The sequence below is a fragment of the Tiliqua scincoides genome, chromosome 1, assembly GCF_035046505.1.
Source record: "Tiliqua scincoides isolate rTilSci1 chromosome 1, rTilSci1.hap2, whole genome shotgun sequence".
NCBI classification, from domain to species: Eukaryota; Metazoa; Chordata; class Lepidosauria; order Squamata; family Scincidae; genus Tiliqua; species Tiliqua scincoides.
The window spans coordinates 48,372,874-48,397,825 of NC_089821.1; the positions used below are offsets into that span (position 1 = coordinate 48,372,874).

Below are 24,952 nucleotides of genomic sequence, written 5' to 3' on the forward strand. Positions count from 1 at the left end.
ACAGCCCATCCCCCTTTCCAGCATCCCATCTTCCCACCTAGTCAGGGCAAAGCACCAGGCCTCTCTCCCATCGGAAGCCGGCCCGGCCCAGCAACTCCGGACCCTGCATTTCAGCTCTGTGTTTTCAATGGTGGCTGAAGTAGGTGCTACACGACTGACCTGAAATTGGCTTGCAACCCACCCCGTGGGTCCCAACTCACTCTGGTGTGTAGATGCTATGGAGCTAGATGGCCTCATAGTCTGACTCGCTAAAAAGTAACTTCGTATGTTCTTCCAACAGCCCTGGTGAATAGCTGTAGCATTGCAAGAGAGGTTGGGGGTTCTGCACGCATCTCTAGTGTACGTCTCCTTCGCTCAAGTGCACACTTGTGCAGCTGAACCACACCCTGAATTCCAGGAGTTTGTAGGGAGGTCTAGGAAGAGACCAGGAGCTGAACTGTGAGTAAGTAGAAGAAAAACTTGCTGCCTCCTTCTGGGTGGTGGAAACAAAGCAAAGGAAGGAACTATAAGAAGCGCAGAGAAGAAACTGGGGGCAGGTTGAGCAAGGGGGGCAAGTGCAAAGGACATACTGGGGATATACATTCCATCAGGGATGTGTGGCGGGGAGGCAGGAGAGGCAGAGCCTCCCCACTGGAGTCCTGTGAGAGACGCGCGGGCACCTCGCACAGCAGCAGTGCTTTCCGAAGGGCTCCAGTGGGGAGGCTCTGCCTCTCCTGCCCCCCCCCGCGTGCCCGTGTGGCAGGGCCAAGAACACAAGCGCCCTGCCTACACAGAGCGGGGGGCGGGCAGAGGAAGAGCCCTTCTCGCCCCCTCCGCGCCTGCAGCCCTCGGCAGCAGACCGCAAGGAGCATCACGTCATCCCCGCCGAACTGCGCACGCGCAGCATTGCGGCTGCGCCTCGGTCCCGCTCCCCCCGCCGGGCACATCTGGGGAGGGGGCATCCTGCGAGCGCCCGCCCGCTCGCCGCCCGTGTGTCAGGCCCGCTACCCACAATGCCGCGCGGCCCTGGCCGCTCCGCTCCGTCATGGAGGCAGCTGTGGGGGCCGCCGCAGCCGGGGGAGCAGCAGCAGCCGCGGCCGCGGCGCCCCGAAGCCTCTTCTCTTCCCGCCGGGCGGCCTGAGTCGTCCCGCCTCGCGGGGGCTCGTCCAGCATGAGCTGCGGCGGCCCCTCTCCGTCCGCCCCCGGCCGGTTCGCCGACTACTTCGTGATCTGCGGGCTGGACACCGACACCGGCTTGGAGCCCGACGAGCTCTCGGGTGAGTCCGCCGCCCGCCCGCAGCCCCCGGCGGCCGACAGCCCCGGCAGGCATCCTCCGCCGGGTGCCGCGCCCGGCGCTGCCCTGAAGGCAGCCAGTCCTGTCCACACCTTCCCGGGAGGAAGCACCCTTGACTCTGATGGCCCTTACTTCTGAGTAGATACGCAGAGGCTCCCGCTCCGAGTCTCCCTGGCGCGGGAGGGCCAATGACAGCCTCCTGCTTCGCAGCCCAATTTTATGCATGTCTACTCAGAAGTAAGTCCCACTAGAGTCAAGGGCGCTTCCTCCCAGGGATAGGATTGCAGCCTAAGAGCCCAATCCTATGCATGTCTACTCAGAAGTAAGCCCCATTAGAGTAAATGGGGCTTACTCCCAGGAAACTGTGCATAGGATTGCAGCCTCGCAGCCCAATCCTATGTGTGTCGACTCAGAAGTAGGTCTCATTAGAGTCAATGGGGCATTCTCCCAGGAAAGTGTGGATAGGATTGTAGCCTGAGAATGGAAGGAGGGGGCCTTGTGTGTGGCTGCTGTGGGAGGGCAGAACAGGAGCTCTCAGTGAGAGCTGATCCTCAGCACCAGCCCCTATATAGCCCCATATAGAGAATTTGAATGTGCGGCCTCCCCCACCCTCTTTGCTCGGAGGAGCTGGTGCCAAGAAGATGCTCAGTCAATGGGGAAGGCAGAGGAAGCCGCCAGCTGCCGCTTTGTTTTGGCAGCAGCAGCAGCAGCAGGAGAGCTGTCACCCTCCCTCTCCCAGGCCTCAGCTCAGTCAGAGCGTTTGGGCTTGTTAAATAAAGGGAGATGTTGCTACTTCCAGTCCCTTTGGGATGCAAAGGCAGCTTCTGAAGAGTCGGGTGGCAGTACCATTATTTTAACTGCAGGGGAGAGAAGGAGTCTGGTACACCCGATTCTTCCTCTCCTGCTGCTCAAAGCCTCTGTGACTTCAGATAACAATCCTGTGGCTACAGGTCTATCTCTCTCTCTCTCTCTCTACCCGGTGTTCCTGAAAATTAAATTGCAGGTGTGCTGTCACTTAAGGGGGAGGAATATGTTCTCCTATCTCTGTTGTTATGTGATTAGGTTGTTAAGTGAACATTCAGCCCAATCTAGTGCCTTTGTTGTGTAAACAGACACCCCCTGCCAGACACTTGCTGGTTGTGCAGGCTACTGGAGGCCAATTGCCTCTTCTTTGCATTAAGAGCCTTTTTTTGTGTAAACAGGCACTCTGCTGCAGGCTGTGGGAGACCTGATTGCCTCATTAAGAGTTTCTTTGTTGTGCTTTGACCACCAGCATATACTAGCAGTTGTTAAGTGGAAGGTCATTAAGCGATGCAAGCCTGTAATTCCAAAAAGAGTTGTGGTAGAATTGCAACTTGCAAGACTAAAACTTTACTATTTCCTGTGTATGTATATATATCCCTATTGATCAGCAATCTCCCAGTCGATCATAATCTTCGGGTTCATTCAAAGTTCATACATACAAAGTTCATACTTGAAATGAAGAGGGCTCTAGTTCACAGAAGTGTATTCTACTATAAGTCTTACAGCCCAATCCTGTGCATGTCTACTCAGAAGTAAGTCCCATTAGAGTCAATGGGGCTCACGTCCAGGAAAGCGTGGGTATTGGGGTTTCCCATCCCTTTATCCTGATTCCAGGAAAACTTTTATCTCCTTGTTTCAGTTACTGTTAAAAGCTTAAGAGCAGATCCAGGGGTTTATTTATTTTTTCTGAAGGTGACAACTTTAAATGTTGATATGCTTAGAAGTGTGCACCCTCAATTTTGAAAAATATGATAATTTGCCTAATCATTTATCAAGGTGACAATGTTGTGTGTGTTTTGCTGATGTTTAGAATTTCTGGTTTTCAACAGTAAAATATGACTGCCTCTTTGTTTTGAACTGGAATGTGCAAGGGTTTAGTTATTGCCCATAAAATATATTTACAATAACTGTGTGCATCTGGTATTTGTATATCACTACTTTTAAATACTGTAGAACCTTATTTCTGAATTTACAATGCATATTTTTGTAAATTCTTAATGTGCCTCTCTTCTATAACTAACAACCTGATCTTATGCATATTTACTTGGAAGTAAATCTCACTGTGTTCAGTGGTGCTTATTCCTAAGTAACAGCCCAATCATATCCACACTTTGCTGGGAGTAAATTCCGTTGAGTAGCCTACTTCTGAGTAGACATGCATAGGATTGGGCTGCCAGTGTGTACAGTACTTTATAGTACATCAAGATTTCTTGAACTCTTTACTGGTCTTAAAAACCTTTATTCAGTTGTAATACTACTTGCCAAGTAGTTTACATTGGGAGAAAAATGAAATGAAAATGAAAATAAATTTAGGTATAGTGTATTCAGTACATTTTCTGAGCTGTCTGTTTCTCATATCAATTAAATATGAACTTTTTTGAGGAATCACTTTGTTTGTTTTGCAGACAGATACATTAAGTTTATTATGGCTCACATACTATACAGACTTAGACTTCATTGTAATATATGCAGATTGTTGCAGGACTTAGGGCCCAATCCTGTACAACTTTCCAGCACCGGTACTGCCATAGTGCAGCCCCAAGATAAGGGAACAGATGTTCCCTTACCTTGAGGAGGTCTCTGTGACTGTCCTTCTACCACAGCATTCAGTGCATGCCCCATTGGCACGACTGCACTGGCACTGGAAAATTGGATAGGTTCGGCCACTTTGTTGCATAATTCTGGTTGTAAACTACATTCTCAAAATTAAGCATATAGTATATTTGCAGGATTGTCAATGGTAAATTTATACTGTTTTTTGTTTTTGTTTTACTTCATACCTCAAAGCAAGCACAGATTTCAAACAAAATGATCAGTACATTGTATAGTTCTGGATATCAGTTTATTTCATGGTGAGCCACTGAATATGAACAAAACTATGTTGCTATGATGCTGCTTTTCTCTATATTACCTAGAATAGTATCACTGAAGTGTCAAATAGTTTTGTGCTTTAGATATATAACACCTTTTGACTGAATATGCAGATTACATCTTTCATTGTCTGCTGGTGTGACTGTTTTAGTGATACTGATTTGACAGTATGTTATGAAGAAAAAAATAATATACCATGTGGTAAAATTCCTATTTATTTTTAAATAGGAATTTTACATATTTATGGCCCTATCCTACTCCCCTCCCCAATGGTATAATTAGTGTTGCACACTGGAGGCTGCTTTACAGCAGTTGCCAAGCTGCTGACATGTGCTGCTGGGCTGCTGGCAGGGAGGCTGGAGTGGTCTCCCATGCACAAGCAGATCTACAGAGACCTGCTGGAGCAGGTAAGCCTGTGCAGGGGGTTGAATGGGTATGGTGGGCAGAACAGGATAGTGATAGGGCAGGGAGGATGGTGAATCAGGCTTGGGAGGAGGCAGGATTGACAGTAGTGTTGCATGCCAAATGCTGATCCAATTCCTGGGCCTGATCCACCAACCTGGGACAATGTGAACTTGTGCCAGCATTTGAGCTGATGCAGGTCCAGGTTGACCCATAGTGGCTGCTGGGCTTTACCCCAGGGCAAGGGGACAAATGTCCACTTACTCAAGGAGACCTCTAGCAGCTGAGGGGACAAATGTCCACTTACTCCATCCAGCTCTGTTGGTGCGGTGGCTGGATGCAGCCTTTGTGGGCCGCTGTTAGTCTCTATGCATGCCCAGCCGACACTTGAGGAGGCACAAATGTGCTTTACGTCACATTTGCGACCCTCACAGGCTGGTGCAAGGGACTTTTGCCAACTGAGCACTCCCTTTGGATTGCGCTCTAAATTGGACCATCCCAAGTAATTGTGCATAGGATGAAACTAGACAAGAGAGAGATTAAAGTAGTCTGTAATAACCACATAAAACTAATCGTGCTATTTTAAAAGTTCAGAATGATCACTGATAGGATAGGAAAGAATATAGATTCTTGTAGACCCCAGCTATGTAAACTGAGCTGCAGTGGGGGGGGGATTGGAGTTGGTAAGGTATTAATTTCACCACATTGCCTCACTTTAGGACCCTTGCTTAATTATAATGTAGCCAAAAAAAGTTCTCGTTCTATTTCTTCCTGCCAACAACAGCCCCAAAACAAAACAATAGTAACACATATATAGGATTAGGTTTAGGATGAACTTGAAATACAAAGAAATTAAGGTAGGAGGGTTTTTGTTTATTTCTTTTTTTCTTGGCCTATGCCTGCAGTATGAAAATGGTTATTGTAACTATGTTGTGTATAAAAGCAGTTTGCAAATGTTCACATCTAGGTTCTTGGATTTAGAAGTTACACAAATCCAACTGCAATTTCTTCTGAGTCCTGTGGTTTGAATTCAATACTGTACACTCAGTTCAGTGGTGTTTTCTAAAATATGTATGTATTTACTAGAATGAAAAGAGTATTATGTAAACTTCCATCTCTTGAATATATTTTTAGCTTGAGAGGCCTCTTTGTGCCAGTGGCACAATGTGTCCAATAAGTGGCAATTGTTGAAATAAAGCATTGGCATTACAATGCAAAGAGGAGAAAGAAGGAAAATGGGAGTCCTAAAATAGAACAAAGCAGAGATTAAACACTAACAATAAACGATTGGTGCACACTGCAGTTCTCCAGGGCCAAGTCTGCCTTGAGCACTGCCTTTGAATGATGTCATAGTAACTAAAATTCACTATGAGAAACTGACAGTTCCTGCTAGAACTCTTAGCAGTTGTACAGTTTTGTTCTAGCTCAGGAGTATAGAAATTGTGTGTCTTCTGGGTTTATTTCAAGAGTATAATTAATAAATGGTATTTGAAAGTATGACACAAGAAGGTCAGTACATGTTTTTATTATGATAATTTAATTGGAATTATCAATTGTAGTTAAAAATGTATGCACTTTTGTCAGTTCCAGACCTGAATAGCTCACTCACATATCCCTGATAGACTTTAGACTGGAGTACATTAAAAGAACATATGATAAAGATGGCTTTTTCCAGCTGGGAAAGAAATAAAGCATTCTTTTCAGTTGTTTAAATTTCAGTTGCCTAGCCTTTGTGCAGTCCAGTCATGTTAGCCAACTGCATCCGAAACAACAGAATGTCTTGTGGGATCTTAAAGGCTAACAAATATATTGTGGCCTTAACTTTTTGTGGAGACAAATAACCTTTGTTAGAGACATGAAGTGGGTAGGCCTATGTACTATGGGTTGGATTTGGAATGGTGGGATTAGAGGTCAGCATGTGTGCAACAGGGCTTCCCTGCCTCTCCTTCTCACTGTGCTTCATCCCTTCATCCCTGTGCTTCATAGAAATGCTCTGCTGAGAGTTGGGAACTCTCTGGAAGGGTATGGAAAAGGATATGGGGGAGTTGCAGGGGAATGGGGGAATTTCCTAAAAAATGGGCCGATGCACCTTCCCATGAGTGGCTCCACTTGCAGAAGATGCCTCCACCTGATTTTCAGCAATTCCCTTTCTTCCCCTTCATCGTCCATCTTCAGAAAAGCCTGTTGGTGGGTGTAGGAGGATACTTTGGAGAGATAGTGACTGCCCCCACCATTGCAAGATGCAGTGCATGCCCCATTGGCATGGCTGCATTGGTGCTGGAAAGTTAGATAGGATTGGGTCCTGAGACTTTAATTTTTATAATTATCTACTGGGGATACAAGGTACATGGTAGCATGGCAGGTTAAACTGTGGAGCCAACGAGCCTGTTGACTGCAAGGTAGGCAGTTTGAATCCATGTGACAGGGTGAGCTCCTGTTGCTTGTCCCAGCTCCTGCTAACTTTGCAGTTCTAAAGTATATAAAATGCGAATAGATAAATAGGTACCACCTCGGTGGGAATGTACACTTAGCTGTCTAGTCATGCCAGCCACATGACCACAGAATACTGTCTACAGACAAACACTAGCTCTTCGGCTTGGAAATGGAAATAAGCACCGCCCCTAGAGTCAGACACGAGTAGGCTGAACACCGAGGGGAACCTTTACCTTTACTGGGGATACCTGTTTATCAGAGATTAAGGGCATAATCCTAACCAATTTTCCAGCACTGACATAGCTGTGCCAATGTAGTGTGCACTGCATCCTGCCGTGGGAGGTAGTCAAGGGGGGCAAGGTAAGGGCATGTTTTTTACCTTACCTTGGGCCTGCATTGCGGCTAGGTGAGTGTTGGAATATTGGTTAGGATTGTGCCCTCAGGTTCCAGTCAGAAACCCTACCTGTGCTCCAAAGTGTAGGAAGGGCTTGTGCAGCTTTATACGTATCAATGGAGGGCTTAGAGCTGAATGTTCACAGAGATGTGCATATGGATCTGCTTCCTTCATTGATATGATTGGGGAAGTGGAACTTTTTGATAGTGAAGATTAATCTGTGTAATAAAGTTTCTGTACCTAGTATACTATAAATTATATAATTATAAGGGTATGGTTATTTGATTTCTCTGTAAACGGCTTTGTGAACTTTTCATTGAAAATGGTATAAATATAGTTAATAATTTAATAATAATATGCTTATAATACATAAGCATATATGTATTCATTGCTGATACCTGGTCTAGTGTGTAATAATTTTCATAAGTTTGAAGAGGATTGTATAACTGGATGGAAAATGCCCATCAACTTCAATTTAAATTGGACCTCTTCTGTGTCCTATCTTGTCTACATTGTATGCGTGCTAGGAAAATAGTGCAAAGGAGCTCATGTGCACTTTCAGTCTCATGTAAAAATTTTAAATAAAGAATGTAGTATAAAATAACAAGTCTTTTTGAATCTGTAATTAATAGTTTCACTAGCTGTCAGATCTAGTGTTTTATGGTTGTTATTTATTTAAAAGATTTATTAGCCATATTTTTGTTCCCAAAGGATTTTGAGAACAGAAGATGAATGGACTTCTTGTGATTATGTGCAAGTTGGGTAGAGAGAGCATTGGAAAATATCCAGAATGCAACTTTGAACTTCAAAGAAAAATTTCAGAAAAATCTGTTTTGCATTATAAATTCCTGTGACTTGATCCACACTTATATTGGTGAAGCAAATCTAGTCCCTTTTCTGCTGTTGAAACACTTTTTAGGGGTGATATGCTCTCCTCTCTCTGTTGTTTTTACTTATGGTACTTCTGATTCACTTTATTTCTATGTATTTCTTGTAAAAAATCTTCTGTTTTGGTTCAACAGTCTAATTTTGCATTTATTAAAGGCGGAAAGTATTTGAAAATGCACTAGTTGTTTTTGGAAATACTAGCTGCTACAGCTCTTCATCTTTTCCCCATGTATTCCAGTAACATTTAGCTGAGGCAGACATATGATTTAAGTCATACATACAGTCATCTGCTGAGATTAGGTTTCTGGAAAACCCAGTGGATACTAAATTAGTGGATATGGAATTATTGATCCTATGAGATCAGTAGAGCTAAGGGGAGAGGTACCTAACCTGGTCAGGATGGCCGCTGGGGATAAGTGAGAAAGGCAGCGGATAGTGCAACAGAAACTAACAATTGTGCTCCCATGGATAAGTGAGACCATGGGAACTGAGTGTGTAGTTACTGAGGATTAATGATATCAGCGTTTCCCTGCTCTTGTGGCAAGCAAAATAGTTGCATTGGCTAGGAAAACGCTGAAGGCACAGGCATTATATTGTATGTCTGCCTCAGTTATATGTTAGCAGACATATATGAGGAAGAGGTTTGAATTGGCAGCGGTTCCATATTTCAGGTAATATCTGGTATGGCCCTGAAATATTTGATTGTATAGGACAACTAGATAATAAAATGAATGTGGGAATCCAACTGAAGGGTTTTAAATTGGAATAAGCAATTTTAATAAAAATAAGATAACCAAATAGTTGGAGCTCAAAGGAGCAGATAAGCAGGTTGATGAAACTTATTATTGCTTTCTGTTGTTAAATATTTAAGCTGTTAAATATTTTTGTTTGTGTGGCAGGTGCTTATTTTGCCATGCAGCTAGGATGTTACACTTATCAGCATGACGCTTAACATTGGTAAACCTCTTCCTGCCTCAGTTTCATCTCCCTTGTTTGCGACCACATTCACAAACCCACTGCATCATGCAGTAAAGTAGGGCAGTGCAATAGCATATCTCCAGCCTTTGACGAGACCTGATGTTGGGCTGCAGCATGATCTGGTTGTGGTATGACAATTGGTGAAACTTTTGTGATTGAGAGGGAGAAATTACTGTACAACAGTCCCCATGTGAGGAGTGGCAGGCCTAATTCCCTGACTGGGAGCTTTTGTAGTAGTGCCAGCTGTTTGTTGCACAGCAGCTAAGCATTGTTTTCTTCTGACATCATTTGTGCCTGCTATGGGAGTGGAGGGTTACACCACTGTAGTGGAGCCTTGTTGTGGATTGTGCTCTTGATAATTACACTATTCCCTCACCAAAGGCAGGATCTTAGGGGCAGGAGGTCTGGTCTAGAGGGTAGAGCCTCCGTCTGCCTGAAGATAACATCCACAAGGTTGCTAGTTCGAGGCCACCGGCACCGTGCGACCTTGAAGCAGCTGATAAGCTGAAGCCGAGCAATTCCATCTGCTCTGAGTGTGGGAGGATGGAGGCCAGAATGTGAAGCCAGATCGGAACGAAACACCTTGAATGTAGTGGTTCTTGAAAGAAAGAACCTTCTTTCAAATTGTAAAAATCCCTATTTAATAAGGGATTTAAATAAAAGCCTGCCTATGTAAACCGCCTTGAATAAAGTCTTGAAGAAAGACCAAGAAAGGCGGTATATAAATACCTGTTGTTGTTATTATTATTATTATTATTTATCTTATGCATATGGTACTCAATGTATCTCCAGAACTGCATATATCCAGTGGGTCATGTTGCATGGAAGAACTATGTTTATAGCTTTTGTATGCCATACTCCTCCAAGAAGCTCAAAATAGTGTACACTGGGTAATTTCATTCTATTCTCACAACAAGCATTTCTGATACCTTGGGTTATGTGAGATTGTGATATGTCCACAGTGTCCCTGTCTACAGAGTGTACATGGCATGTTACACGCAAATAAGTGTCAACAGCAATTTCATACTCCTTTAACAAGGGGAAGAAACACTATTGGTGAGCAGGAATGAAGAAACTTAAGTACTAGCATTTTCTTGGCTGCCCATTTCTTCACTCCAAATGACCTCCCACATGTGATTCCAAATACATTGCAAATACACATTTGAAAGTCTTTGTGTGTAGGAAACCCTGCAGGAGGAAGTTCTGGAGTGTGGGAAAGGTGGGCAGGGAAAGGGTTGTGTCCTACCCCACCTCACTATGCTGCTTCTGGTTGCTTCCATCAGAAATGGCTCTTTATGTCTTAGAGTTGGTTGGATCACTGTTATAGACATGTACATGTCATGGATTTATTTGAATATGCATTTGCCATACTGAAGCATGATCCATAACCACTGCATGTCTTCACACAAAACCTTCTAGCATTGTTGGCCAGAATCACTGGAGATGGGGTCCTTCACCATTGAGTCAAGAAGTTAATGCATAACCTCCAGGACCTCCATTGTCTATAAGCCCACTCCTCTATGCAGCTTCCATAACAGAAGCAGCTATTTCCAAGGATAAGCCAACTATATTAGTAACACCTGCTTCAGCTCCATCAGCCCCTGGTGCAATCCCAAGCTTTGTATGCCTTCTAAAGCACATACAAAGTTCCTGCATGAGTGAGCATTGACTTTAGTTCTGGGTGCAGTTCTGTGCAAGTGCTGCAAATGCTGCTGGGTGTTGGAGAACATGGGGATGCCCTGCGAAGTGACTTTTATTTCAGTAATTCTGCAGAGATGGCAAGAATTTGAGATTGGGTTTATAATAGCACTTGTGAAGTGCTTTGAATGTGTCATTGCCTTAGATTACCCTGTTTTTCTCCTCTCACTGAAGAAGTCTGTGTTGTTTGCTGTGTTTTGGAATACCAAAGAGTTCTTTTGTTTGTATTGGAACTGAGGCAGACGTGCCATGGTAGCTGATACTGCAGTGAAGAATGGAGTCGCTGATGTAAGGAAGAGCAGCTGTATGCTGCCAAAATGTCTTTGGAGTTGCTGCCTTATAGCCAATGTTGTGATACTTTTTTTTTTGTGCTGGGTCACATTTATAACTCTGGATGGGAGGACATGGATTGTAAAAGAAACAATAATAAAGCAAACAATAAAACAAATTACTTCTTTGCTTCCCCAAGCAACTTTTAAAAGTCTGCCTATTAGCTATCCAATGTGTGTTTCAAAGTAACATTGTACAGCAACTGCTCAACTGTATTTATTTATTTATTTGCAAAAAACCCGATCCATTTCTCCTGATGAAGAAGCCCTAATAGAAAGCCTCAAGGCTTGAGCAGCTTATTTATGTGACCCAAGCTTCACCTGCCCCCACTACCTGTCATTGATAGAAAAAAAAACCAGAAAAAAGATGCTCAGACATTTATCTCTTTATGTTAACTCAAGGTTGCAAACTGCAGGAGCTCAGTTCTTTGCAGGGCAGTTAGCACCTGTCTGATTTTTGAATACAGTCCTGCGTTGCTTAGTGACAGGGATGTGGACTGGCACCCTCGTCACCAAGCGAGGCTTGACGTGATGTGAAGTCTCTGAACATCAAGGGGATCTGTGTTTCCCTTGCCTTTGGAGGCTTTTTTTGAGGCTTGTATCCATACGCTGCCTCTGCGAGGCTCAGAATGCCTGTTTTGAGCAAAAAGACAGGAAACTGGTTTTCTGGGAAACCAGAAGTCACTTGTTTTTGGCTGAAATGACCGGTCTAAGCCTCAGAGAGGTAGCCTGCAGATGTGCACCGCCTCTGGGAGGTTCAGAAAAGCTTCCGGAGGCAAGGGGAGCGTGGCTTCCCTTGGCATCGGAGGCTGAGGGGAGTGTGAACAGGGACCAGTGGTGGCCATTGCATATGCGGGCCGTCGCTGGCTGGAGCGTTGCTGAGTGATGCTCTCTTGTAGTCTTGGGGCTTGAGGCAATTACTTATCTGACCTTTCTATCACCCTTGTTTTCATTGGAGGCTCCAAGGGACCCACCAGAAATTGGGTTGCCTCCCACTAAGTGGGTCCCAACCCACAGTTTCAAAAACCCTCATTTAGATTTACAGATGGATTAAATTTTTATACCAAAACTGTTCTTCCATCAAGATTTTAGGATTTTCTTGAGCTGTCTGCCAGCCCTGCCATGAAGCAACATGATGCAGTTTGTTTTGGCAATGGATGGCAGCAAGAGTGAGGGAGTAGAAGATTTTGGGTGCCTGCCTCCTTCTAGCGGCTAGCCCATCACAGATGTGAGCTGCATTGATTCATTCACTAAAAGCAGGCAAGAATCAGATTATCCATTTCTTTCCACATGCACAGTGCTTCACTATCCTTTCCCCTTGCTCCATATTCTTTAAACCCTGAATAATAATGGAGTGAGGGAAGGGGGTAAGGAGGCTGTCACAAAAGTGTTTAAAATATAAAGGGAATGTGTTGCTTTAAATGAGGACAGAATGTGACCAGGAGATAAAGAGCTTTTTTGTTTGGAGGGGGCGGTGTGCATGGCAGAGGTGGCAGTGGCAAGCAAAGGGCTACATTGGGCAGCAGACCCAGTGTGGCCTGCCCAGCTGAACTGCATCTCAAAAAAACCAAATTGTTGAAATATTTTTAGGCAAATATTCAGAACTGGTGTTCTTCCCCAGATTGGTAAGTCCCTTTAAATGCGTTTCTTATGAATACCATAGAATCCTCAGCCTTGCCTCTAGGCATTTTATGGGAAAAATAACTCTATAATGTGACATTGTCAGAAAGTGTTACTTAGTGAACATGATACATCAGATACTCTCCTCTGATTTGAGGTGAAATCTTCCTGCATTTCTGACGTGTTTGGGCTCACAAGAAATATTATTTGGGGGTTGATATTTCTTATATTATCTATCCTTTGAAAAAGGAAATTGTTTAGCTTTTTGCCCCTTCCGGCCAGAATTTGAAAAGTTTCTTGGAAAATTATCATTTAACATTAGTTGCTTTCTTTCTATGGCAGTTTGTTCTTTGGTTGTACAATTGAATTATTTTGTGATTTATATATTATTACAATAATGGAATAGGTTTGATAGCTTTAGGTATGGTGTTGGCTAAAATTAAAACATCAGCTATATCTATGGTTTTCAAACTCTCCAGGAGTTTAAAACCTGCAGTAAGTCCTTGTGGGGGAGGCAGCGGGGGGAAGGCAGCAGCACGATCCCCAGGATCGCACCGCTCAGGGGGCTGCAGGGACTGGGGTGCACTCACCAGTCCCTGCAGCAGCCTTCCCTGGGAGCATCTGCAGGGCTCCCCAGGTCAGCAACAGTGAAAGTGAGCGATCACACTCTGCCTCCACAAAAACAGAAGTGCAGTGCGATCACTCCGCTTTCACTACTGCTGACCTGGGGAGCCCTGCAGATGCTGGTGCAGGGCTCCCTGCACCCAGGGACAGCTGCTGCAGGAACTGGTGAGTGCACCCCAGTCCCTGCAGACCTATCAGAAGTGAAAGTGGAACGATCATGCTTAGTGGAGGCGGGGTGCGATCGCCCCACTTTCTCTTTGGAAGCCTCAGGGAGCTCTGTGGACAGCCGCACAGGGCTCCCCACACCCCCGGGAGGCTGCAGGAGGCTCTGGTAAGTGCAGACAAGCCCCTGCAGCCCCCTGAGCCCCTGCCTCCTGGCTGCCACTGCCCCTTAAGGGCGAAGAGACCAGGGCCCTCAGGCTGGGGCGTTGCGACACCCTTTCCTGAAAACCTCTGAGCTATATGATTGTACGTCCATTCTCTAAATACTTTCAGTGAATTGGGTTTATTTCTCATTTGTAGACATGTAAAACTAAATTGATATATTTAATCCAACAGCCCGACACCAAATTTCTTTTATTTGCCTGATCTTTAAAGTTTACTGAAGGAGTAATGCACAGCTATTCAAACCGGGGTGTCACGACACCCCAGCCTGACAGCCCTGGCCACTTTCCTCTTAAGGGCAGGGGGAGGCAGCGCCATGATCCCCAGGTTTGCATCATTAAGGAGGCTGCAGAGACTGGCATGTACTCACCAGTCCCTGCTGCAGCCTCCCTGAGGTACAGGGAACCCTGCACAAGTGTCTGCAGGGCTCCCTGAGGCTTGAAAAGTGAAAGCTCCACCTCTGGTGGAGTGTGATCACTGTGCTTTCACTTTTAGTGAAGGTGGGATGTGATTACCCCCCTGCAGCCCCCTTAGTGATGCAATCTGGGGATCATGTCGCTGCCTTCCCCCCATCCCCGCTGCCTCCCTCCCTCCCCTGCAAGGATTTACTGCAGTCCTCAAACTCCCTGAAAGTTTGAGAACTGCAGGAGTAAAGAATAGCTTGATAGGATAAAAATTGTATAAATATTACATTTTATTATGTTTCTAGTCATACTATATGTTCAAAAAACTGAAATTGGTTTTTTCAGTTGAGTGTTGAACATATTTGACCTTCCTTTTTAAAAAAAAATTGACTACGATATACCTAACGACTGAGTTGGATCAATAATGGTCTGTACAACAGAGAGATTAAAAAAATTAACCATTTGTTAATTTTTGTACATGTTGTAAATAACAGTTAGATAGTGTTTGATGTCTTTATTTTTTTATTGCTATTTTAACTAGATCAGATTTAGTATGAACTAGTGCCTGGACAGAGATGGTTCAGTTGATGATTATTTAAGGCAGTAATTCTCAACCTTTTTCATCTCATGGCACACTGGCAAGGTATTAAAATGGTCAAGGCACACCATCAGCTTTTTGACAATTGACAAGGCACACTGTGCTGTCAATGGGTGCTCACATCCCCACTGGACCTACTAATAAATGACCTTCTCCCAAATTCCCACGGCACACGTGGGGACCATTCGCGGCACACCAGTTGGCCATGGCACAGTAGTTGAAAATGGCTGATTTAAGGTCATTTTAACATGACTGAACAACTTTTATTGCCTGTTATTGTGTTTGCAATGGACACATCTCAAAATGTGGTATTAGTAAGCAAAAGAGGAAATGGATACATTGTTGTCCTCAGCTGGTTGTTCTTCAGATGGTTCTATTGGTATTGACTCTTTTTTTGCATTTCAGACATTTGTATATTGGATGACCTGAATAAATTGCACCTGACTAAATTGTATCAATGTTGCAGGATTAAAATTACTGGATAGCCAAATGGTTGACTTTCTGAATACTTCTGTCAGCTTTGATGGTTTGCTTTATGGCATAAATATGTTCCATTAAAAAAACTGTTTAAACAAAAAAAGAACAGAAGAGTCCTCTTTCTTTTCTCATATATCAGATGAAAAATAGCTCTGCCTGATATGCATGACTCTTGAGCTTTAGAAACTACAAAACAGAAGGGGAACCCAAAACTTAGCCATCACATTAGCTGAATTAACATTTCTTCTTGTGAAGCTCCCTGAGTGACCATGTGCATCTGTCAGGGCCCAAAGAGCTGCCAGATTGACAGTTCCACTTATGTATAGGAGTTTTTTTGGCTTTGTCTCTACCAGTGGCAGCACACCATGAAGTGTGAGAGGCTTCCACAGGAAAGAAATATCACTCTCCTGCATGTGCACAGTAGCCCTTTTTGTGTGTGTGTTGGATCCCAGCCAATATCTTTTAACCAACCTACTTCATAGGGTACTTATTAAGATATAATGGGAGAAAAATGTGTGCTGTCCTAAGCTTGTTGGAGGAAGGGTGAGATATAAATGTGATGTGATGGATGCATCAGAGTACAGTATAGTACTGTTGTGACATTTCTATCTTTATACATTTTTGTATTTTGCGCTCCAAAATACAAACCTTGTTTGGGATTTTCTCCGCTGTCCTGCTGAAGCATGCCTTTGGATCTGCAACAGAAGGCATCTATCTCCGGACCAGATCAGACGGAAAGCTCTTCAACCTCTCCAGACTGAGAGCAAAGTCCAAAGTCCAGCTGAAATGTCTGCGTGACTTCCTCTTTGCAGACGATGCAGCTGTCACTACCCACTCTGCCAAAGATCTGCAGCAGCTCATGGATCGTTTTAGCAAGGCCTGCCAAGATTTTGGACTGACGATCAGCCTTAAGAAAACACAGGTCATGGTTCAGGATGTGGACTCACCTCCCTGCATTACAATCTCTGCGCATGAACTGGAGGTTGTCCATGACTTTGTGTACCATGGCTCAACGATCTCCGACACTCTTTCTCTCAATACCGAGCTAAACAAACACATCGGTAAAGCAGCTACCACGTTTTCCAGACTCATAAAGAGAGTCTGGTCCAACAAGAAGCTGACGGAACATACCAAGATCCAGGTCTACAGAGCTTGCGTCCTGAGTACACTTCTGTACTGCAGCGAGTCATGGACTCTTCGCTCACAACAGGAGAGGAAACTGAACGCATTCCACATGCGCTGCCTCTGACGCATCCTCGGCATCACCTGGCAGGACAAAGTTCCAAACAACACAGTCCTGGAATGAGCTGGAATCCCTAGCATGTATGCACTGCTGAAACAGAGACGCTTGCGTTGGCTCGGTCATGTTGTGAGAATGGATGATGGCTGGATCCCAAAGGATCTCCTCTATGGAGACCTCGTGCAAGGAAAGCACCCTACAGGTAGACCACAGCTGCGATACAAGGACATCTGCAAGAGGGATCTGAAGGCCTTAGGAGTGAACCTCAACAGGTGGGAAACCCTGGCCTCTTAGCGGCCTGCTTGGAGGCAGGCTATGCAGCATGGCCTTTCCCAATTTGAAGAGACACTTGGTCAACAGTCTGAGGCAAAGAAGGAAGGCCCATAGCCAGGGAGACAGACCAGGGACACACTACACTTGCTCCCAGTGTGGAAGGGATTGTCACTCCCGAATCTGCCTTTTCAGCCACACTAGACGCTGTGCCAGAACCACCATTCAGAGCGCGATAGCATAGTCTTTTGAGGCTGAAGGTTGCCAACAACAATTTTGCGCTCTTACAGGAATCTGCAGCCTGCTTGACTTGTACAAATATAACTGCTGTAGATGTCTCTGGTCTTGAATGGCACATTTGTGATACCTTCAGCCCGCATAGCGGCTGCTGTGCCAGCCATAGGCACAGTTAGGATTGCTTTCTGAAATGTTTTCCATACAGATGTATTTAGCACTTGCATGCATTTTATTTTCTTGATTAATAACTCCTGTCTATTATTATTCTCCTGGAAGAGCCCACATGTGTTTAGTTCTACTTATGAGGCACCTTGTTCTAATTGTCATGGCTTTTTCAGGCTAAGCTACTAGCTGCAAGAAACTGGGTTTTCTTGGTGACAGTACCCGTTCTTGGGAACTTGTTCCTTTGGAAAGCTTGCTAGGTGCGTTTATTAGTGACTTTTGGAAGACTGGTCAGGGCTTTTTATATCAAAAGGCTTTTGGTTTGAGCTGACTTTTTAACCTGATTTTCTTACCTTGGGTTTGCAAAATCAGGAGCCGGAGTCCCTGAGGCAGTTCATGGCTGAACACAGTCACGTTCTGGCAACTCCTGCGACGCAGCTGGAACCAACCGTATTGGCTTCTGCCTTTCCATTGGACCATTTCAGTGACGTGGAGAGGGGGGATTTGCTGCATGGGTAACAGCCTATCCTCCATACCTACTTTACCCAGGCTTCGCGTACTGGAGAGGACACTGTTCCAGATCTACCATTCAGAGCGCGATACCATAGTCTTCCAAAACTAAAGGATGCCAACATGGATTTGCTGACATTATTTTTGAAAGAAACTGTGTAATGTGTGACTTTTTCATGTTTCAGTGTTCTTATCTGCAGGTCTGGTACTGGCTGAAAGGTGGAATGTAAACTAAACATGTAAATATATTTCACCATTCCAAGCAACTCAGGTTGATGTACAAGTGACTGTCCCATTTAGTTAGTTGAAACCTTTCATTTTACTGATTTTTATTTTTTAAAGTAGAGCTTCTGTATTGCTGTGTATCTCCAGCTCTATGGAGATTGGTTCTACAAAAACATGCCTTGAAGATTCTTTGAAGTCTTTTGAGTAAATGAAGAAGTGTAATCTGAAATAATTTTGCATTAACAAAGAGCACAGCAACAATTCCAAAATCAGCCTCTCTTGCAACTTAATGATGTGTTGGAGAATAAATGAAGGATTGAATGACTTCCCCTATCCCATGTTCGCAGATGGTGATAAAAGCTTTATTTGCAGCATGTTGTTTAATATAATTCTGCCATATTGTTATAGCAGCTGTAATGCTTTGCGTATTTATTTTCCTATTCATTCTGTGAAGGTGACAGAGTTGATTTTGGGAGTCATAGATATTTTCTTCTTATATAGACAGCATTGCATTCATAGGAAATTTGTCTGAATATTTGAAGTTGGACCGAATCCTCAAGCTCTAGCCACTGCTGGAGCTTGAGGGTTAGGTGAATTTCTGGTCTGACAAAGAGTAACAAGTTTTTCCCATTTTGTTTGAAAATCTTTGGTATTTTGAGTGCTAGCAGCTGCACCCATCAAATTGGCTTTAATGTTTGGCGGGGACACTTACCACCCACTGCTCATCTGAGGTGTCTTCCCCATGCTGAGGCCTAGTGTCAATTGGCACTGGCCTCACCACCAGCACAGCATTCTCACCCAGCCTGTGAAGTGCCTTATGGCACTCGCACGACAGCGGATGCCAGCTGCTGGCCATCAACGCTCTTAGGATTGGACCCTAATTGTTGTCAATACAAGCTCCATCAGAATACATAATACACACTCTTGTTTTGGAGTGGGTAAGCTAGGTGTTTGTCATAACAAAAGGAAATATGCAGCTTCTCGGGTTTAAAAAACTACAGGTGTGCCCTGGAATCTGTGGGAGTTCTGTTCCGGAACCCCCCCCCCATGGTTAAGTGAAACCATGGATAACCAGGGGACCCCCCCCCTTCCAGAGGGGATTGCAGGGGGGAAGTGTTGTGAATCTGATTTGCAGATATCTGAAACCGCAGATATGGGATCTGCGGATATATCCCCCCATACGTATTGTCTGAATGTACATTTGATTCTGGCTCCCACACACTCCTGGGCAGAAATCTCAACCAGTTAGTCAAGGTTTCTGTAGAATCTCATTAATCTTGATTTAGCTCAGCCTTCATATTATTATTTTTTATTATTTTATTAATTTATACCCCACCTTTTTGCCCAACGGGCACACATTGACTGGAGGCTCTAATATATACTTCCTAGGTTTAATTATTTGCAGTCCTGGAAGTTTGAAGTAATCTTCATAGATCAGGCTTCATGCCCAACCCATTTGAGTGTGCTTTTCCTACTCCCTTTCTTTGCTTTTTCCATACCCTCTACTATGCATGGCTTCTATGACTTTTGGCTCATCTGTAGGCAGTGCAGTCATGGGAATAGTGTCACCTCCCGATCCTAATGGTAAAATGAATCTGATAGTTCAAAGTTGATTGTAAGCCTCAGGTGTACACCTGGATTGATTAGCTTCTGCAGATTCTTTAAGAAAAGGATTTAAGGGAGTGAAAAAATTGTATCAAGAAAAAATTCCACGAGAGACTTTGCACAGAACCTTGCTTCGTATTTGTTTCTGAAATTATGCCCAAGGCACACCAAAGCAGTGACCTGTCCTTAATTGTGAGAATAAAAATGAATGATTATGTAGATGTTTAACCTAAGTGATTTGTGCAGTAATGCACAATTAGCATTCGTGGAAAATATAGTTTGACATCTTGCACGCTGGAGAGTCTTATTCCAACATAATGGGTATTGCCATTGTTTCATAGTTTTCTATGCATTCCGGTAATCAATATTTTTCTGTAGTCTGAAAAAAAATCATTTGATAAATCAACTAATACAGTATATGAAGTTGGAAAATATAAAACATACCGGTTTCGTTACATTTGAAGGTGTTGTTTCAAAGCAGATCTGTAGCAATAAGAATTTTTGCTATTAAATTATAATGCAGTGTTCTTTTTATTTGTCATATAGCATTATGCCAGTATATACAGGCCTCTAAAGCCCAAGATGGTGGTGGCCATTTCATTTCAAGTTCAGCAGAAGGTAAAATAAAAACAGGGGGAAAACATCAACAGTTTGATTCACATGAATTCTTCTTTTCTAGCGTTTCTGTCTGTGGACCATTTTGTACCTTTTAGATTTCCCTTCACAGTTGATTACTGTAACAGATGATGGATTCCAGTCTTAAATACCAAATAATGCTATTAGAGTTGGTCTTACATGCATTTACACTTCTTGCTTAATATTTGCTTCTTACCTATATGTGCGTTTCCTAAATTAATTTTGAAATGAGCTTTGATTTTGGTGAATATAAAAATGCATATCCATAATACTTTTCTGAAATGGATGAAACCAGTAAAGTTGGTGGTTTAACTAAGTTCCATAGTTAATGGAAAGGCACAGATAGATAATTGTATGCAGGACACTGCAGTGCTATATTAACCTCACTTTTACTCTTTCTTGCTAATCACTATTTTGCATTTCCTGTTTCTCTGAAAGGAATCATTTGAACTTAATACTTTTACTGCTTAATAATATGCTTTCCGGGCATATTAAAAGAGCTTGTGGTGAAAATACTGAGATTCACTTGATCTTTTTTTCATTTTTCAGGTGAAAATTTTGAGCAAACTCCCTTAAGACGCACGTTCAAGTCCAAAGTTCTTGCTCGGTATCCTGAAAATGTTGAGTGGAATCCCTTTGATCAGGATGCAGTGGGAATGGTTTGTAGCTTGTCATATTCTTAATTTTCCTTGTTATACTTGTACTACAGTAGTCTGAAGCAGATTTAATAACCCAGCTCAGAGGAAACGATGTTTTCCTGTTATGTGAACAAGTGTTAAGTAGGAACCTGAAATGCGGTTTACTGCAGTTGGGAAAAAGAAACCAGAATCAATGTGTGGTTTCATATCCCGATTTGATCCCTAATTCTGGTTTGAAGTAGACTTACATAATGTAGAACTGTGGTTTACTTCATAGCAGAAGTAAAGGCTTTCCCTCTTCCTCATTTTCTTTTTCGTGTTGACAGGAGATATACAAAGCCATGACTTTCAAAGCTATGTTCACTAAGCAGGAAACTATGATTTCCTGTTACAATTGAATCAGGCCAATGTTCCCCACCATTAGTTGTCCTTCTAGTCCTCCCACCCACACAGATGCAGATTTCTTACAGCCCAATCCTATGGGCCATTTATGCTGCCAGAACAAGTGTTAGACCTTGTAGGAGCTGGGAGGGAGGAAGAGCAGAGGTGGATTGGAGTGAGGGTGGGTGGAATGGGGAAGCAACAGGGGTGGGAGGAGGTTGGATAGGTCCTGGTAAAGGGGTGGGCTCACTGGAGGCAGTGCCTGTTGAATTCAGAACCTCTTCCTGGGCCTTATTTGCCCTCACAGATCATCTCAGACTCATGCCAGCAATATTGCTGGAACAGGTCTGACAGCAGTAGGGGCTTACCTTGATGTTGTAAAATGGATGCTGACGGAGCACAGGGACAAAAATGCTGCAACTCTGCTGCCAGACCCTACTACTTCTGCTGGGGGGAGCAGGAAAAGAGAAGGGAGGGGTGAATGGGTAGAGGAGGGCGGAATGGGGCAGGGAAATGGTGGGAGGGGGTGGATCCGGTGGTGGTGGTGTATGCCAGACCTAATCCCCTGTTTTTCAAAACTTCCCACCACTTTCTTCTCCTTGGACTTGCACCAGCGCTTTGTTGTTGAGTGGGAGGCTTAAGGAGAGTTGAGGGAGTATAATTCTGCTTTCCCCCTCCATAGCCTCTCGATTTGCCCCCCATCCCACTGGAAACAACATGTACCTTTTTTGGCATAGCTGCATTGATGGGAGGGGAAGAATAGAATTGGGCTCTTAGTCCATTATCTAAAAAGAGAACCAGAGAGAGATCCATCTGGGCAACTTTAAATCTATCCTATTAAAGATGGGCTAATGCAATCAGGATACTGGAGTCCTTATTTAAAGCACTTTAAAAAACTGCCAAAATTGGAGCTCCTACTGTTTTGCGACAAAACTGTGCCATTTCTCAACCTGCAGAGCTGTTTTTAACACTGAAAAATCCACTTCCAGATTGCATGGAGATTCCTTTCTTCTCCCAGGCTCCCACTGCAATGCATTCTGGAGCAAATCTCCAGGAAACCCCCCTGCAGGATGCAATGTTCGCTTGTATGGCTTGGCCAATCAGTGAGAGAGAGAAGGATAAAAACAATAATTTTGCACAGTTGAATCCTGTTTTAGAGTTATTAGTATATCATTTAAGATACTTTTGGAAGACTTCATAAAATTTGAGTCTGATATCTGTGCATTTACTTAAATATTTTAAATGTTAAATTTTAATGTAAAATTTGCAATTGATTAGGCATTTTAACAGGTTATCTTTGAAAGCAGAGTAGTGCTTATCGTTGAGAGTACACAATTACTGAAGTAAGCAATATACAATGTTTGTTCAATCTTTTTTCCAGCTATGTATGCCTAAGGGTCTATCTTTCAAGACACAAACCGATGCAAGAGAACCTCGATTCCATTCGTTTATCATTACCCGTGAAGATGGCTCAAGGACATTTGGTTTTTCTCTCACATTTTATGAGGAAGTTACCAGCAAACAAATCTGTAGCGCAATGCAGACATTGTATCACATGCACAACGCGGAATATGATATTCTTCATACTCCACTTACAAATGACAAAGATAACTGTAGCACCATAGAAGACTGTAATGGCACCTCCGTATCAAAGCTACAGCGGTTTAATTCGTACGATATTAGCAGAGACACGCTTTATGTCTCTAAATGCATTTGTCTGATAACCCCAATGTCTTTCATGAAGGCATGTAGGAAAGTTCTTGAGCAACTACACCAAGCTGTAACATCCCCTCAACCACCACCATTACCTTTGGAAAGCTTTATCTACAACATACTCTATGAAGTTCCTCTTCCTCCAGCAGGGAGATCTCTAAAATTTTCAGGAGTTTATGGACCAATTATATGCCAGAGACCAAGCACCAATGAATTGCCATTATTTGACTTTCCAGTTAAAGAGGTTTTTGAGTTACTTGGAGTGGAGAATATGGTTCAACTCTTCACTTGTGCTCTTCTGGAATTTCAGATACTGCTTTATTCACAGCGTGAGTGTCTTTTTTATTTTGTAGATTATAGTTAGGCATAATAGATAAATAATAATAAAACTGTTAAAGGAAGATAAAGATCTTACTGGGAAAAGTGTTTCTGAAACTATCCAGTTATGGCCAAAGTCATGGCCTTTGAGAATGATGGCCAAATTTGCATGTGTACATATATCAGATTGTACATACTTTTGCTGATCTAGCTAGAACTGGGAATGTTAAAGTGCTTGAACAAAATGTTGTCACAGTGTGCCTCACAACCTGATGTATTGGAAAAGCAGTTGAAGATTACCAAGTAGTGGCAATGATAGAGACAATGGGACAGTTAACCTCTAACACTGGTCCTCTTTCCAGCACCATGGGAGTGCAAAAGCTCCATTTTTATGTATCACTGTTTCTACATGAGGTTGTTCATACCTTCTCTGCAATTTGCACAATTGCTACAACTTGAAATAATTGCTACTGTTTGTGCAAATATGGCAGCTAACTATATAGATTCCAAACAAACATAGTTCCCAAACATTTTAGCACCACGACTGGCTTTTTAAAATTACACTTTGTTGGGGACCACTTAACTTTAGAAGGCTAAGGGTGCAATCCTATCCTGCGCTGGAGCAGACAAGCCATGAGGCTTGCACTGTATCCAGCACAGGATAGGTGCCCAAAGTGGCTCAGCCAGAGTTTCCCCTTACCTCCTTGTAAGCCACCCTTGCACCCTTGCACCTATGGTCTCCTCGAACTTGTGCCACCTCTTGAGGTGGCGCAAGTCCAAGGAGAGCAGAGTGACTTGAAGCTGCGCCAAACTCCCCGGGAATGGGGGGTGGGATCCTGCATAACCGCCGGTTCCCAGCCCCGCCTCCTGCTCCCTACCCACCCACCCCCAGGGCCGCCCACCACCCACCCTCCCCCCATAAGAACATAAGAACAGCCCCACTGGATCAGGCCATAGGCCCATCTAGTCCAGCTTCCTGTATCTCACAGCGGCCCACCAAATGCCCCAGGGAGCACACCAGATAACAAGGGACTTCATCCTGGTGCCCTCCCTTGCATCTGGCATTCTGACATAACCCATTTCTAAAATCAGGAGGTTGCGCATACACATCATGGCTTGTACCCCATAATGGATTTTTCCTCCAGAAACTTGTCCAATCCCCTTTTAAAGGCGTCTAGGCTAGACGCCATCACCACATCCTGTGGCAAGGAGTTCCACAGACCGACCACACGCTGAGTAAAGAAATATTTTCTTTTGTCTGTCCTAACCCGCCCAACACTCAATTTTAGTGGATGTCCCCTGGTTCTGGTATTATGTGAGAGTGTAAAGAGCATCTCCCTATCCACTCTGTCCATCCCCTGCATAATTTTGTATGTCTCAATCATGTCCCCCCTCAGGCGTCTCTTTTCTAGGCTGAAGAGGCCCAAACGCCGTAGCCTTTCCTCATAAGGAAGGTGCCCCAGCCCCGTAATCAACTTAGTCGCTCTCTTTTGCACCTTTTCCATTTCCACTATGTCTTTTTGAAATGCGGCGACCAGAACTGGACACAATACTCCAGGTGTGGCCTTACCATCGATTTGTACAACGGCATTATAATACTAGCCATTTTGTTCTCAATAC

The 24,952-nt window shown here is 43.8% G+C and overlaps 1 protein-coding gene across 2 annotated transcripts in view; it reads left to right on the top strand.

Annotated features, from left to right (window-relative positions):
* The first annotated feature begins 980 nt into the window (after positions 1-980).
* DENND5A (DENN domain containing 5A) overlaps positions 981-24,952 on the top strand; it is a 79,506-nt gene continuing 55,534 nt past the window's right edge. For both annotated transcript variants that reach the window (XM_066639848.1, XM_066639847.1), the window contains exons 1-4: positions 981-1,256; positions 20,193-20,264; positions 20,832-20,941; positions 22,683-23,343. In XM_066639848.1, coding sequence (XP_066495945.1) covers positions 1,151-1,256; positions 20,193-20,264; positions 20,832-20,941; positions 22,683-23,343 — 949 coding nt within the window. In that variant the 5' untranslated portion in view covers positions 981-1,150. The remainder of the gene's footprint in view (positions 1,257-20,192; positions 20,265-20,831; positions 20,942-22,682; positions 23,344-24,952) is intronic.